This window comes from Lycorma delicatula, chromosome 8, assembly GCF_047948215.1.
Source record: "Lycorma delicatula isolate Av1 chromosome 8, ASM4794821v1, whole genome shotgun sequence".
Taxonomy (NCBI): Eukaryota; Metazoa; Arthropoda; class Insecta; order Hemiptera; family Fulgoridae; genus Lycorma; species Lycorma delicatula.
In genome coordinates, this window is record NC_134462.1 from 110253313 (window position 1) to 110271103 (window position 17791).

The window sequence follows — 17791 nt, forward strand, 5'->3', positions numbered from 1 at the left end:
GTTGGTTACATCATAATAATTTAAAAAGTAAAGTATTAGATAGATATAAGACTTAAAATTAAGCATAAAGGGACTTCAGAATAAAGGGACTTTTATTCTATCCTAATATTACAGGTAAGATGTTGAATTAATAATTGTTTAAATATTTTATGTTAATAAAAACTAATATTTCAGCAATTGTGTAACTGTCCACTTTATTAAAGAATTGGAGGATCGTATCTCATTTTCAAATAAATAAGTAAAAATGTAGTGTACCAAAATAAGTGTTGATGTAATTTAATAGGCGTACAAGGAAGTTATGTGGTGCCCACAACAGATTTTTTATAAGAAAGAAAACAAAAAAAACGGAAGCACAGAATAAGCTTTTGTAAGTTCAAACATTGTGTTGAGTTAAACGAAAATAATTCCGTTGCTTGGTTTTATGGAGATGAATTTTATTATCTTTTGTTTTACGAATAAGTATTTTTTTTTTAAAAACTGCACATTCTTAAATATAAATACAAAGATAAGTTAACATATTTATTTTTCTAAATATCGGTCTACGTGATAAATACTTAAAAGCGCCAAAAAATTATTTGTCAGCCCAGCTTTGTATTATGAATATATCGTTCTGTCTTTTTACGAAAGCGCTAAAAGATATTATACTTCAGATAAACTATCCTTCTTTGTCGAATGTAATCGGGAACAAAACAACGCTAGATTCAAATGTTATACGCTATCATGTTATTTTAACGAATTTTAAATAAATTTTGCTCCATCTTTGTTTAAAAAACTTACTATAACTGAAATCAGAAATTATTAACTTAATGATGTGGTTATAAAACTTGAAAGGCTTAGTTAGATAATCAAACTATTTTATTAAATTGATCATGATAGTAATGATTAATACAGATAAATATGAACGGGGGTGAGGGACAGTCCTCTGCAGAGCTGCCGTTCGCATGTGCTTTCACGAGTGGGCGGTAGAGATGAGGCACGGGGACTCTCGCACCCCCGAGCGAAAAAGACCGAGTCCCGGCGAGGATGCCGCACTCGGGGCGTCGCCGTTAGAGGCATTAGCATAAAAACCGAGTCCCGGCTCCCGGAGTGGGGACCCAGGGACGGCATAGCCAGGCCTGGTGGATCCTACTGGCCTGGCGGGTGCAAAGTGAGATCCGACCGGCGGGCCGAGACGTAGACGCCCGTTAGAGTAAAGGACACTCCCCTGGGTTGTGTAATACTTAACTGCAGGATCCGGCCCGGGGGAGAAGAAAAAAAAATATGAACGAACCGGTCTCCGTGGTGCGAGTGGTAGCGTCTCGGCCTTTCATCCCGAGGTCCCGGGTTCGAATCCCAGTCAAGCATGGCATTTTCACACGCGCTACAAATCATTCATCTCATCCTCTGAAGCAATATTTAATGGTGGACACGGATTTAAACAAAAAAAAAAAAAAAATATGAAGAGTAGATTATAAATTGGTATGCACTTAAATTCTGATGACTTTAAAATCACTATCACGCAAACTTATTTAAATGATTTTTACCTTCAACCTAGAGTAAAAACAGTTAAGTATTATTTTTTTTCTTTTTTTTTTGCTGAGTAACTTTAATAAGGTTTAAAACAACTCCTTCCCTTTAAAGTTTAATATTAAACTGTTTGCCCTTTAACTGCTTAGGATTATATTATATGCTGTCAGAAATATTAAACAACTTAAAATTCATAATTAAAAAACGAAGTTTGTTGTAAAAGTAGGATGTTATACGAATACAAAAAAGACAACTTTTTATTCAATAATTTTTTAGACTTGTTTTAAAAATGACTTTAATACTTTTTTCCTTGTTGATGTTAAAATTATTTTAAATTCTATTATATCTTAACAACCATTTGAGTCGTTAACACGATTCTTGTTCATATGCACATAAAAATATTTTGAGAAGTTGACATTAATTGAATCCTAACTAAAAATATAAGTTATATCAAAAGTCATTAGCATTCAAATCTTATTTAACGTAACTATAAATTCTAAGTGTTAATCAATATATTATAAAGAGCGATTCAGGGAAATAGGAAATTGTTAAATTAGTGTTGGTACCCTGGAGTGTGTCAGCACTGAATAATTTATAGAAGCCAATATAATAAGAATAAATTATAATAGCCTTCTTCCCATTTAGAATAAATGTTAATTTCAATTTTTCATGGGTCTAGGATTTACTTATCAAATAAAATTTAAGTTAAAACTAGTTATAAAGAATCAATTTTTAAAAAAACAAGTAGTAATGCTATTTCAATTCTTCATTAAATTTCCACATTTAATTTGGAAAACGATTTAAAAAAATTGAAATTAATTTCTTTTCTGAGTTTTAAAGTCGATTTTGTTTTAATTTTTTAACATTATTTTATTGTATATACATATATTTTTTTTATTTTGATTTAAAATTCGTATAAGCTAATAAAAATCGCTAACTGAAAAAAAAACCGGTGTGGAAACCACATGACTTCCTTGTAAGCCTATTAAATTACATAAGCACATTTTTTTTAAATTAGATATATTTTTTTTATTGTTGTTATTATTGAATTATTATTTATTATAATTTTTTTTACAATCAAAGATTAATTATTAATAAATCAATATATTTAAATTAAAATAAAAAATCAAAAGGAGAAAAGTCTGATTCGAACCGATGTGGCTTTCCCTTGTAAGATCCAAATATTTCATTAATTCAAATTTTATTTGGGTATAACTCTACAACCCATGAAAAAGCCATTGAAAAGCTCTCTCTCAATCAGAGCTTATTACTGCAGTTAAGGAAAAGTCCAAAATTCAAAATGTTTGGATTTTGGGCTTTTTTTTGTATTTTAGGTCCAGTCGATTATAATCAAAAGGAAAGGTGCGCAACTAGATGTTAGAACAGTCGTAAATCCAAAATTTCAACATTCTACGGCTAATCGTTTTTGAGTTATGTGAGATGCATACGTACGTACAAACGTCACGCCGAAAGTAATCAAATTGGATTCAGGGTTGATCAAAATGGATATTTCTGTTGAAATTTGAAAACCAAGATTTCTCGCGATCACAATACTACCTTTACGTCGTACAAGGAAGTAAAAATCTAAGAATATAGAATGTATACGTAGAAAAGGCATCGGAATATTATTAATTATACATTTTTATTAATTTATTTTTTTTTTAATAAAGAAATAAATTCAATTTTGTGCAATTAAAGACTGCTGACGTCTTGTCTTTTTTATATTGTACTGGCGACTCCTGTACCTTTGCAGGAAAAGCTAAATTCTCAATATTTGACAATGCAAAATATATGTCCCTATTCAAATGATTATTTTTCTGTGATCGAATTTCAGAAATATCAACAAACGTAAAATTTTATAAGAAATTATTAGACTTATGGGAGGTACGAAATATTTTAGATGAAGATTTACTGTACGTAGGAATAATACATTTTTATTAATAATAGTGAAAGTTTTTCTGTTAGAGCATCACGTCTGACCGAATTTGATCAAACTAGCAAGATGATTCTAACTTGATCTCGGTTGGGTTTTAGAACAATTAAAATTTCAAAAATGTACCTAGTGATCCAAAAAAGGTAAAAATTAAAAATTCGAAAAAATTACCGGAATTGATTTTATTTTTCTTATACTTTATAAATATCATACTATTACATTAGTTCCTTCATTTCGAATTTACCAAAATCTGTGGGCTACAAAATTCAGGAAGGGATGTTTAGATATTGAAAAATTACTTAACCGGTTGATTCGGTATAATTTATAACATACATTCAAATAAAATACCCTCCTTAATAAATCTATCGTAATTACTAGGTGAAAATATTTTTTTGCCAGAGTAGCAGTAGTTTTTTGTAATTCTTTGTTCCCATAAATTTTAGCTACAAAAAAATTATAATAACGATGTTCGGTCAAAATGACCAAATTTTTATGAGGGAAAGGTTGATGTTAGCTGTTACTTGGTTTTCTGATTTAAAAGCACGTTAATATTTTTTTCTTTTTTTTATCCCCCCACTCCCCCGGGCCGGACATACAGTTAAGTAAAACTCAGCCCAGGGGAGTTTCCTTTACTCTAAGGGGCCTCCCCACCTACCGGTAGGTCCGCCCACCCCCCCCCCCCCCACCGGTTGGATCTTTTAATTATTTATTGCCCACTCTAATAGGGGTACTCAATTACTGGATTCCCCCCACCGGTATCGGGTCTTTTCGTTTGTATCCCCTAACCTAGTCTCCCTTGGAGTCCTCAATCGATCATCGGAACCGGCACACCTCGGCATGCCGGCTCTCCCGATTGGTGCTGTCCACCCAACCCTACACTAAAACCCTCTTCTTCTACCTTCCGTATCTTTGCATCGAAGCACCTCCCTCAATTATTCCTCCACTTTCCAACAATTACTCTGCGACATCAGCATATACGGGACTATATCCTCGGCTCCAGATTTGCAATACCAGCCCGAATACGTTGTTCAATCCATTCCTCACACTTTAAGAGGTTGTTCTCAACCGAGACCCGTTCAGCACAATACATACAGTAGGCAACTCTCTCCTCCCAATTCTATACAAATGCACTTCAAAATTACCGTGACCAGATAATATTTGCGTCAGGCAAAAACTAGTCTCACCAAACCATCTATTATACCATATTCTTAAATCGAGAATTAATCTGCTCGTACATCCAGCCTTGACACCCAAGTTCCATCTGTCTTGCCACACTCTTAGCGTTTCATTTCTACCTTCAGCACTGTCACCGCCTTCATAATTACGGGCACCTCAAGAACCAAAAGGTCTATGGGAGGAGTCTCGGCCTGTACAGATACCGCGTCACGTTAATATCTGCTAATCAAATATGATTAACTATCCTAAGAGAGGCTAATATAACAGAGATGCTCTTTAGTCCACTTTAACAGACCCACCGGGTTGGTCTAATAATGAACGCTCATCGCAAATCAGTTGATTTCAAAGTCGAGAGTTCTAAGGTTCAAATCCTAGTAAAGACAGTTACGTTTATACGGATTTGAATGCTAGATCGTGGATAACAATTAACCACATACCTCAGGAATGGTCGACCTGAGACTGCAAGATTACACTTAATTTACTTTTATACATATCGACCTTATTCATCCACTGAAGTAATATTTTACGGTAGTTCCGGAGGCTAAACAGAAAAGAAAGTCCAGTTTAACAAGAATATTTTATCCGATTCATAGCAATGTTTGGAAAAACCAGGTGAAGCCGGGTATGCAGCTAGTGTTTAACAAAAATCACTTATTATTAACATAAATAATTTTAATTTAATTATTCATAGTACATCTATTAAAGTTCATTGTTGAATACTTTTTTTTAATAATTTCAGGTAGTGGAACAAGATTTGTATTGACTCGCGGCCGAGGTGGAGTTGTAGCACCTAAACAGAGTAATACTAATAATAATAATAATAATGTTAATACAAATATAACATCATCTTCAGTTATAACTACATCTGTCAGCAGTATTAAAGAGGTACGTGCACTTAAATTTAATACCTAAACGTAATATTATTAAAAAAATACGATTTCGGTACTAGATTAGGTTTTTGCTGATTGCATCAAAACCAACAAAGTTTTTTAATTTTTAAATTGTGAAATAGAAGAACATAAACATATCGTTTGTTTGTTTAAATTCTCCAAACTGGTAAAGGCTTCATGGATACTAAATAACATTTTTCACGTTTATAAGTGCAGTTATTTTATATATCTATTGTCACTCTTAAGTAATACACATCATATTCATAAAATAATTTTATTAAATCGTTTTTACTAAAATACTAATAATAATAATAATAATAATAATAATACTAATAATAAAAAGTTTCTAAAAAGTTTTTTTTAATATAACGACACAGCAACTTTACAATCTGTTCAGCAAGATAATTGAACAATAAGTAAATAAGATTTGAACTAACATTAAGTTGCCACAGACCCAGCGGCTGTGACCATAAAGTCACCTAATTGAAACGATAAGGCAAACCAAGAATATTGTTCCTATTGTTCCGGAACGCCATCAACAGCCTGCTATGGGAGGTCATCGGGTAGGCGTTGAGGGCGAAAGGAGTCTCCGGACAACTTCAAACGATCATTAGTAACTACTTAAGTGACAGGGAAGTGTGCACGTTCACGGATACTGGCGAACGGGTGTTTCAGATGCGAGCGAGGGTCCCGCAAGGCTCGGTGCTGGGCCCTCTCTTGTGGAACATCACGTATGATGGAGTTCTTTGCCAGGCTTATCTGGAGGGGGTTGAAGTCTTCGGATTCGCCGACGACCTGTCCTTACTAATCAAAGGAAGGGATGAGAGGCAGGTGGAGGCCAATGGAAACATTGCCTTGGCAATGGTGCACCATTGGATGGTGACTCACGGTCTGCAAATAGCACCAGAAAAGTCGGAGGCGCTGGTGCTTGCAGGTCGACGCCAGCTAAGGGAGATGCGCTTCACCATCGATGGTGCAGAGATAAGCCAAGTCTCGAGGGCCAAATACCTCGGGGTCTGGATGGACAAGCGCCGTTCATTCGGACCTCATGTAGAGGAAGCAATAAAGAAGGCAGAACAACAGCTGAGGGCTATCTCGAGGCTGATGGCGAACACAGTAGGGCCACGAGAGAAACGTCGACGAGTCATAGCTGCAACCGTGACATCAGTCCTATTGTATGCGGCCCCTGCATGGAAAAGGGCAGTGGCGGTTCAGAAGTACAGGAGGAAGCTGGAGGCTGCTTCTGCGGGTGACATGTGCCTACAGGACAGTCTCCTATGACGCAATCTGCGTCATTGCGGGAACGCCGCCAATAGACCTATTGGTTGAGGAACGATGCTTGCGGTTTGAAGGCGTAAACAAAGAGAATGCAAGGGCGCAGATCATGGCCATCTGGCAGCAACGGTGGGAGGCGAGCCAGGTAGGACGGTGGACTATGCGTCTGATTCCGGACGTGAGTGCTTGGGTGGTACGTAAGCATGGTGAAGTTGGATACTGCCTCACTCAACTACTTTCGGGCCATGGGAACTTTGATAGCTATCTGCATCGCTTCAAGAGGAGGAGAACGGCGGGTTGCAGGTACTGTGCGACAGCTGACACAGCCGAACACACCTGGTTCGATTGTGTCAGGTGGGAGAACGAGAGACGTCAGATTCCGGTGGCCTTAACACCAGATAATGTCGTCAGACACATGCTCCAGAGTGAGAATGGATGGAGGGAGGTAGAGAGAGTGGCTCGTCTCGTACTAACAGCGAAGAGGCAGGAGGAACCCCCTTGACGTGCACACGGCCCTCGATGTCAAAAGAGGCGTCGAAATGTGTTTTGTTTTTGTAGTTGTTAATGTACTTCGCTAGGTTAGGAATTTATGATTGTATTATGTGTCTTTTCTCATGTTGTTGTTGGATTATGCTGCCGGATATACCGATGAACATGGAGTGGGGAGATATTGTGTGCGGTGCTCTACCGCTGACGGCGAAGGAGGCATGGCGCAACAAGTAATGAGGGGTCATGGGAATGCGTAGGTGATCGAGGACAGATACTAGTCCATCTGATGCGTGTAGGGGCCAGGGAGGCAGCCTCTATGCCTAGGGTGTTCGGGCCTACTCACGCGCAAGAGTGGGTGGGTCGGAGCTCTCCGATGATGGCATGGGGGACCCTCGAGGTGTGCATGGGGGGACGCGTAACTGTGAAAGGCAAACGAAATGTGTGTCTTGATCAGGTACAATAGGGACTGGAAGGGTGCTCTCCTGCGGAGAAAAATTCTGATCACCGGAAGAGGTGATTAGTATGTTTTCGAGGAGGCACGAGAAACCCCGATGGGATGTCCGAGTTCGGACGAGCTAGGGAGGGCAGACTGCGCTGCCATGAAACCCTTAGGCGACTGTGTTAAGCTTTTTAGCGTGGGCTGGTCGTCTTCGGGGAGTTTAAAAAAATAAAAAAATAATATTGTTCCTCAGCAGTCTTGAAAAAAATCACTGATCGTGTAATCTAATAAATTGACCACCAAATAGTTTGGGTGCCGATCCAAACGATTTTGATACCGTAGGCTAAACAGAGAGATTTCCTGCCGAACGGTTCGCAACTTAAGGTCATTATATATAATGATTACTTATGTACCAGGGTATGTTGAGCATTTTCCGCAGTGTTTTTGTTTGGTAGCGTTCAAGTATGTCAATTCTTGAGTTGCACACTCTAACCCACAATTCAAGCCCGTAAGTCCAAACAGATTTCAAAACGGATTTATAGATCAATAATTTACTTTCTCAGAAAGCCGAGATCTATGTCCTATCAGCCAGTACATGTGTTTAAACTTGAGATACAACTGTTTCCACTTAGAAGTGATATGTTTCGCCCAAGTAGCTCGTCGATCAAGATGAAAACCCAAATATTTACAGTCTTGAGATCTCGGAATCGGAATGAAAGAAACAGGAGGACAGTGTTCCTTAGGAAGGATGAACGTCACGTGCTTTGATTTTGTGTCATTTATTTTTACTTTCCAACATGTAAGCCACGGTTCGAGGAGAGTGATATAATCTTGATAACTTTTTAAGTTATCAAAATAATATTGGTGTTATATTAAAAATAAGACTGTAGGGTGCTTATCAATATAAATGGGCTTGATGATTCAACGACGTTGAACAGTCCTCGCTTTTTATTTACAATATTATTTACAATATTTTTGTAAAAAATGACGGCTCGTAGCTAAAATTAATGGGGGGTGCTGCTCCAGAAAATTTTTAGCCTTTGTTTTAAAATTGTGTAAGGACACAAACATGTATAAAAATAAAATTTATTCAGAAACTCGATAAAATCCTAAAAGAACAAAATCAAATATTTTTCACTTACTTAACCTAAATTGTTACAGTTCAAGCTTGATCTATTCATTTAAAAATGAAATCCATTCTTCTTGTTTTGACAAAAAAAATGAATAGCTGGAAGCAGGATAATAATCTAATTCTACACTTTATTACACTGAAGAATATGGTACACGGTTTTTAAGCACAACACAAGCGAAGTAAAAAAAAACCCTCCACCAGCACGCCAGGGTCGGCACTGCGGAAACGACAGTTCTCTCTATCCCTCCCAACGATGGGTGCAGCTTACAATGTGCGAATGCACATAACAGCCAAACACCACGCCGTTGGAAATGTGAAGCGACAAGTCCAATATTGAGATTTTTGTATCTTTTTCATAAACTGGGATATGGCTACTGACATTAAGCATAAGGATTTATATTGTACAAGTATAAAGAAAAAATTAATGAAAAAAGGACTCATTATATTAAATGGTATCGATAATATCAAGTGGATTAGGGAGTGCTGCAGTTTCACAGTGCCTATACGCGAGCCGCAACTGTTTGTAAAATATGATCGTATGGATATTAATCTTCCATTAAAGTCAATATTGATTTTGCTTTTTTTTTAACTATCTAATCTAAATTAACATTTATTTTGTCTCAATTAATGGTGTTAATTATGCCTGATTATTATATCAACACAAAGCATGAATCTACGACTGTTTATGAAAAATGTCAGGGAAGTGAATAAAATACTGATTTCGAAATTTGATCCAAAAATAGAAAATGGGAGTTAAATAAAAATATTTATTGTTTTTTTTTCTTAAAATTTGTGAAGTTAAAAAAAATGGCATTATTTGTTAATTTAATTAATTGATATTTTTAGCCTTTCGTGTTTAAGCTTTTTTAAAGTACTAATTTTAAATTATTTCTATAAATAATTTTCAATGATTCCGAACTACTATTTGCATTATATATATATATATATATATATATATATATATATATATATATATATATATTATTTTGATTTATAATAAGAAAAAATAATTAATATAAATTTTTCGTTAAGAAAGATATTTGGCAAAACACAAGATTTATTTATTTCTTTTTTCAAACAAATTAAATTGGATATACACATTTTTAAAAGTACATAAAACTTTATATCACTAATAACGTATGATTTAAAAAGTTTCTTTTTATTATTGAATTATTATTTACTGCAATTTTTATTTAGTATTAGAAGTTAATAATTATTATTAAATCAATATATTTAAATTAAAAAAATAAATAAATAATAAAACGTATATGAAGTCGGATTCGAACTGATGTGCTTTCCCCTTGTAAGATCTAAATATTACATTAATTACACTTTAATTTGGCTATAACTCTGGAACCAATGAAAATAAGTACCACTTATGGATATATCGCTGAAAAGCTCTCAATGAAGGCTTATTACTGCAGCTAATAAAAGGCCAAAATCCATTTTTTTTTTTTTTTTTGCCTTTTTGGAAACTTTTGGTCCAGTAGATTGCAATCAAAAGAGGAGGTGCACAATTAGATGTTACAGCAGTCCTACATCTAAAATTTCAACATTCTACGGCTAATCGTTTTTGTACTTCGTACAAGGAAGTAATACCAACCCTGACAGTGATTTGAACCCAGCAAATACAGGATGAAAGACAGAGACGCTATCACTCCGCCATGAACATCGGTGGAGTATTAATTTCGTTACTAATAATTTGATAAAAAGAATAATAATAAGAAATTAAAGGGATAGAATATACAAGAAACGGGAAAATTCTGTTATTTAAGTTGTGAAATTAGGAAGGATGGATAAATTGATGTAGTTAACACTTATAAATTTAATTGATAGAGGACATGTGAAGGTTAAAACTGTAGAGAAAGACAAAACGTTGTAGTTAATGATTAATACAGAATAGAAAGGAATAGAAAATAGCAAAGAATAGAAAAAAAACCAGCCGTCTGACTAATTCCCCAAAACATTTAAATACAAACAAAACTTATAAAGCCCTTACTCACGTGAATTGTTTTAACTAACGTCGATTAGTATGTGGAATATTTTTCAGTTCGAAGGAGATGCAAAAGATCAATCTAATAAACGATCAAAGAGAAATAACTAGTCGACATAAAATAAACAATTTGAGCAAAAAGTTCTTTTTGACTCCAATATTTTGAATGTTACAGAGTTTTTCGGAAATTTTTGAAGATACAGTTCTGTGACTTAGCTTTCGATTTTATCATTAAGATTGCTCTTGTTGAATGAAATCAGTAATTTTGCTCAATAATATATGTCCATAAAGTTTTAATATAGAATTTTCATTTCTACAGCTGAAATCTGGGCCATACTTTTCGCTAGTCGTAACTCGAAACTAAAGTTCATATGAACTTATTTCATTATTTTTATTAGAGGAATTTACTAGTAAAATTTGCAAAAACTTTCGGAAAACTCTTTAGATAAATATGTATATCTAAATATATATATTTTTTTTAATTTTAAGCGTACTTAAAATACAGAATGTTCGGAAAATTGCTGTGCACTGGAATTATGGGAGTGTGATGAAACTTTCTTAATTATTATTTTGTATTTCTATTTTATTATTTTATAGAAAAAGATATTACAATAACTAAAATAGTTTATAAAAGATGTTGAACATGACCCCCTCCAACATCAATACAACACTGCACATGTTTCATTTGTTTTCAAAGATTTTAACCAGCTGATGTACTGGAATGTCTCGTACGTATGCTGTTATTGCGATTTTTATTTCCTCAATCGTGCGTGGTTGTTACGATACACTGCTTGTTTTGCTGGCATCCATAGAAAGTCAGATCGGGCGATCATAACCCACCGGGTTGGTCTAGTGGTGAACGCGTCTCCCCAAATCAGCTGATTTGGAAGTCGAGAGTTCCAGCGTTCAAGTCGTAGTAAAGTCAGTTATTTTTACACGGATTTGAATACTAGATACTCGTGGATACCGGTGTTCTTTGGTGGTTGGGTTTCAATTAACCACACATCTCAGGAATGGTCGAACTGAGACTGTACAAGACTACACTCATACATATCATCCTCATTCATCCTCTGAAGTATTACCTGAAAGGTAATTACCGGAGGCTAAACAGCAAAAAGAAATAGTAGATCGGGCGATCATGCAGGGCACAAACCCCTCGAAATGATTCGTTCACCACATTTCGTAAAAAAGTCAGTGACCTATTAGCTGTGTGCGCTGTGGAGCCATCTTGTTGGAACCAAGATTGATTGATTTCCTATTATGTTAAATGATAATAAAGTCTGTTAAAACAGTACAATAACGATCACTATTTCTGAATTAAAAAAAAAAGATTGCATCTATAATGCGTGTTCTACTCACATCGAGACATACTCCAATTTTTAATTCGTGTAAAGATTGTTCATGTAATTCATGGAGGTTAGTTGTTGACAGTCGTGTATTTTGTGAATTAATACACCCTCCCAGATGAATCCACGCTTATCTGTGAAAATGTCGAGGATGACCAAGGAATTTAGGTCGCTGGCCTCCGTGGCGCAAGTAGTAGCATCTCGGCCTTTCATCCGGAGGTCCCGGGTTCGAATCCCGGTCAGGCATGGCATTTTCACACACGCTACAAATCATCATCTCATCCTCTAACGGTGGTCCCGGAGACTAAACAAAAAAAAAAGGAATTTTGATCAATAAAACGTTTAAACCACTGACAATAATTTAGTCTTTTTGGCATGTTCTAGAAGTTTCAGTTCTTGAACACAAATTACTTTGTAGGGGAAAAGTTTCAGTTCTTTTCTTACAGCTTTATGTACGGTAGCAAGTGCTAACTTACGTACTGACTTTGATGGACTTTCGGCCATAGCGTCCGAAATATCAAGCAGCTTCTTTTCGTTTAGTTTTGGTGTTCTTCCACATCGATCAGCGTCTTCAACAGAACCTGTTGCTCGAAATTTTTCAGTATGATTTTCGAACTGCATTTCGGTGAAGAAAAGGAGTATTTAAAAACTTTTTCAGAAAAATGGTGCTTCATTAAATACTTGTCATCTTCACGAAAGACATGTTCAACGGGAAAAATGCGTTCCTCTACCAATGAACCATTACGTTTCTCGCAACTATCGATTCTGAAAAACGAAACAGTACGAAACGAAATGAACCACATCCAATAATCAAAACTCAACAACTGGAGTCTTGGTTTATTATTTAGCAGTGCCCAACGGACCTACAGGACAACTAACCTAACGCCGGAAGAATAGAATGCACCACATAATTCTAAACCATACTGCACGACTTTCCGAACGTACTGTATATATATTTAGTCTTCACATTTTCCTTTTTTTTTAGATATTTTTCGCCCCAGTAGGAGAACTTAGGTCGTTCCATGTCTATTAAGTTCGAAGAACGATCTGCGGAGTTAGCTTGCTGCTGTTTCTTCCATTTCCACATCAGTTTCATATTTTTCTATCTGGAAACCCTCATTTTTTCTGTTGTAATTATGCTCGGTTGTTTTTTTTTATTGAAGGGGAGTTGTGTTAGCTTATTTTCTTTTAAGACCTTCTTTTCTTCTCGTTTTTGTTTTTTTTTTTTTTTTTGATAATTTCTTCATTTATAGTTCAGCTCTTCATATTGAACTTTATGTCCTGGATCCATTTATTTCGGATCTTGTTCTTGAGTTGATAGTTTAAGAGCTGTTTAGTGAGACTAGTGTCAGGTATCTGTAGAGGTGGCTGAAAAAAAGCGACTCTCCTTTTTCTCATTGTTTCTGTCATCGACTCGATTTCCTGTAGACTATGCTGTTAGGGATTATCCATCATTTACCATGAACTTGGTGTTTGAAATTAATGGCTGTTCTTAATATTCGTCTGTTTATTTTTTTTATGATTGTCGGTTGTTGATTGGGTATTTAGTTTAAAGAGGGTTTCACAGGCGTGTGTGGCTTTTGGTTAGATTATTGAACCAAAAGCCACGTTTTAATTCTCTTTTTAATTAAAACGTATTTAAAAAACAAAACTTTTTAATAAAAATATTTAATTGAAATATTTCAATCCATACTGAATATATAAATACTTATTGAAAAAAAACAGAAAATGGAGGACAGAGGGATTACGATATCTGAATCAGTTCCTTAATTTTGTCCCGTGACCAACTCTATAAATATATACGGTATATATAATGTGTACTTTGCAATCTGTTCAACTAGTGAACATAAGCAACAACCTCCCCATGGCCCAGTGAGATGAAGATGATACGTATGACGTGTAGTCTTATACAGATTTAGATCAACCATTCCTGAGTTGTGTGGTTAATTGAACCCCAACCACTATAGCATACAGGTAGGTATCAACTGTCGAGTATTTAAAGCAACTAACATTTACTAGGATTCGAACCTCAGAACCTTCAACTTCGAAAATCAACTGTTAAACAAGTGATTTTACCATTAGACCAGCCCGGTGGGCTCTCTCTTTCTATATATATATATATATATATATATATATATATATAAATATAAACTGTTGAATTTATAAACATATTATTGAATGATTTTTCAATCAATTACGATTTAAGTATAAAAAACAATTTCATTTCATTAAGAGGCAAACGCGCACACATACACACGCACAACACACACACACACCCACACAGAGAGAGAGAGAGAGAGAGAGAAATAAACGTTATTAGAAAAATAAATAACGAACATTTAAATTTAACTTTTGCATTAGTGAAATGTTTTTATTGTCAGTTTTATGCTGTATAATATAATATACTATTCTGTATAAAAATAAACTAAGAAACTGAATATGAGAACACAGTAAAAGCTTTACGAGAGATGGAAAGATCGGCATTGTAAATAAAAACAACTCCAATAAAGTCTTGAACCTACAACATGAATTGTATTTGTAAAAAAAAATTTGGCTCAGATTTATATTAAATAAAACTGAAAATCTCGTAAATTAATATGTTTACATTACAGTAGAAGAATGAAATATAGTAAAAAAGTAAAAAAAAAAATCACAATAATTCATTTATACAAAGAAAAAAAATACTCGTAATAAAACAAACATTATAAAATATAGTCGTAAAAAATAAAGAATTCATATTACAATATTCAGATGGGGCACATGACACGACATAATCTATATTATTAATATTGAAGGATTTATAAGAGTGTATGTATATATATATATATATATATGTCGGAGAATAAAGTACAGTGGAGTATCTTCCGACAAAACGATGAGAATATTCTTTAGAATATCTGTATTTTTAGTAGTTTTAAGAAATGCACTATTACTTGTAATGTTTTGTAAAATAAGGTTTAAATTGTTTTATTGCGGTAGGCTAAGGCCTAGGTAGGCACATGGTTGTCAACGTAGTCGGGATCCCAGGACGATAGGGGTATCATAAAATTAATAAGGAAAAGGAAATATGCAGTAGGTATATTATTTGAGAATATTGAGAAAAGGTAGTCTTGCTTTGGAACCCAGATCGAACAGACGTCCTGGTGGTCGCGAATTCGTTATTTCCCTGAGCCTCGGTCTATCGCAAGTTGTTTTAATATTATTTGAATTCTAAATTGAATTAATCTTATATTGTAATTCGTGTGCTACTGAGTTATTGATAAGTGATAATTATCATTTGTAATTATTTCATTGTACGAGTTATCTACTCATTTTTATTAATTGAACTTTATTGTAATCTGATATATTCTCCACTTGTAATGGTGGGAATGAGTGAAGCACAAAACGTTGAATCCCTGACAAATCTCCTCGCCTCTCCGACATATATATATATATATATACACAGCGAAAGTGTTAGAGTTTTTTATACAAAATTTTTGTCTGTTATTCTTTCTGTTTGTAATTTTATAAACTACAATTTTAAAAAATCGACTGTAGGAATCAAACGTAAGACAAACTCACTCCTTTAAATAGCATTTCCAAGAGAAAGTATCTTATGTTAGGTTTACCACGAAGAGTAGACAAATGAAGTGATTTCCCGTTATTTATTTTTCACTAAGCCTAATACACTGATGTGGTACATTATATATACAATATAACATTATGTGGTATATTTAAATTATGTGGTACATTATTAAAATATCCATAAAAATTGTAGGTACATTTAGCCCTACAGATATCACCTTCACTGTATTCATCATAGGGATTGATTGTAAAAATAACATCAGTATTTTCAGTGAAAGCAAAGACTAATTGGTGTTACTTGTGTCTCATATGATTTACATAAATCCTGTAATAATGTAAGACAGAAAAAGATAGTGTAAAACAGCCGAAATTGGATAAAGTAACCCTAAAGTGTACATTTATATTTTATAAACAATGAATTATAATTACTTTTTCCATTCAATCGAGGACGGGAAAGAAGCATATGGAGTGGGGTAGCGCCTAACCTTAATTAAACCGTTCCTAAGTTATAAGGTTATAGCCGCACAGCAGTAAAGTTGTGTAATGTACTACAATGTTTGAAAATAAAGTTACTTTTTGTTTTTTTTTTTTTTTTTTTTTTTGTCTTCAGTCACTTGACTGGTTTGATGCAGCTCTCCAAGATTCCCTATCTAGTGCTAGTCGTTTCATTTCAGTATACCCTCTACATCCTACATCCCTAACAATTTGTTTTACATATTCCAAACGTGGCCTGCCTACACAATTTTTCCCTTCTACCTGTCCTTCCAAAATTAAAGCGACTATTCCAGGATGCCTTAGTATGTGGCCTATAAGTCTGTCTCTTCTTTTAACTATATTTTTCCAGATGGTTCTTTCTTCATCTATTTGCCGCAATACCTCCTCATTTGTCACTTTATCCACCCATCTGATTTTTAACATTCTCCTATAGCACCACATTTCAAAAGCTTCTAATCTTTTCTTCTCAGATACTCCGATTGTCCAAGTTTCACTTCCATATAAAGCGACACTCCAAACATACACTTTCAAAAATCTTTTCCTGACATTTAAATTAATTTTTGATGTAAACAGCTTATATTTCTTACTGAAGGCTCGTTTAGCTTGTGCTATTCGGCATTTTATATCGCTCCTGCTTCGTCCATCTTTAGTAATTCTACTTCCCAAATAACAAAATTCTTCTACCTCCATAATCTTTTCTCCTCCTATTTTCACATTCAGTGGTCCATCTTTGTTATTTCTACTACATTTCATTACTTTTGTTTTGTTCTTGTTTATTTTCATGCAATAGTTCTTGCGTAGGACTTCATCTATGCCGTTCATTGTTTCTTCTAAATCCTTTTTATTCTCGGCTAGAATTACTATATCATCAGCAAATCGTAGCATCTTTATCTTTTCACCTTGTACTGTTACTCCGAATCTAAATTGTTCTTTAACATCATTAACTGCTAGTTCCATGTAAAGATTAAAAAGTAACGGAGATAGAGAACATCCTTGTCGGACTCCCTTTCTTATTATGGCTTCTTTCTTATGTTCTTCAATTGCTACTGTTGCTGTTTGGTTCCTGTACATGTTAGCAATTGTTCTTCTATCTCTGTATTTGAACCCTAATTTTTTTAAAATGCTGAACATTTTATTCCAGTCTACGTTATCGAATGCCTTTTCTAGGTCTATAAACGCCAAGTATGTTGGTTTGTTTTTCTTTAATCTTCCTTCTACTATTAATCTGAGGCCTAAAATTGCTTCCCGTGTCCCTATACTTTTCCTGAAACCAAATTGGTCTTCTCCTAACACTTCCTCCACTCTCCTCTCAATTCTTCTGTATAGAATTCTAGTTAAGATTTTTGATGCATGACTAGTTAAACTAATTGTTCTGTATTCTTCACATTTATCTGCCCCTGATTTCTTTGGTATCATTACTATAACACTTTTTTTGAAGTCTGACGGAAATTCCCCTTTTTCATAAATATTACACACCAGTTTGTATAATCTATCAATCGCCTCCTCCCCTGCACTGCGCAGTAATTCTACAGGTATTCCGTCTATTCCAGGAG

At 34.6% G+C, this 17791-nt stretch overlaps 1 protein-coding gene across 6 annotated transcripts in view; it reads left to right on the plus strand.

Moving 5' to 3' along the window:
* LOC142329346 (uncharacterized) overlaps window positions 1–17791 on the plus strand; it is a 310193-nt gene that overhangs the window by 96008 nt on the left and 196394 nt on the right. For all 6 annotated transcript variants that reach the window (XM_075373838.1, XM_075373841.1, XM_075373835.1 and 3 more), the window contains one exon: window positions 5355–5500. In XM_075373838.1, coding sequence (XP_075229953.1) covers window positions 5355–5500 — 146 coding nt within the window. The remainder of the gene's footprint in view (window positions 1–5354; window positions 5501–17791) is intronic.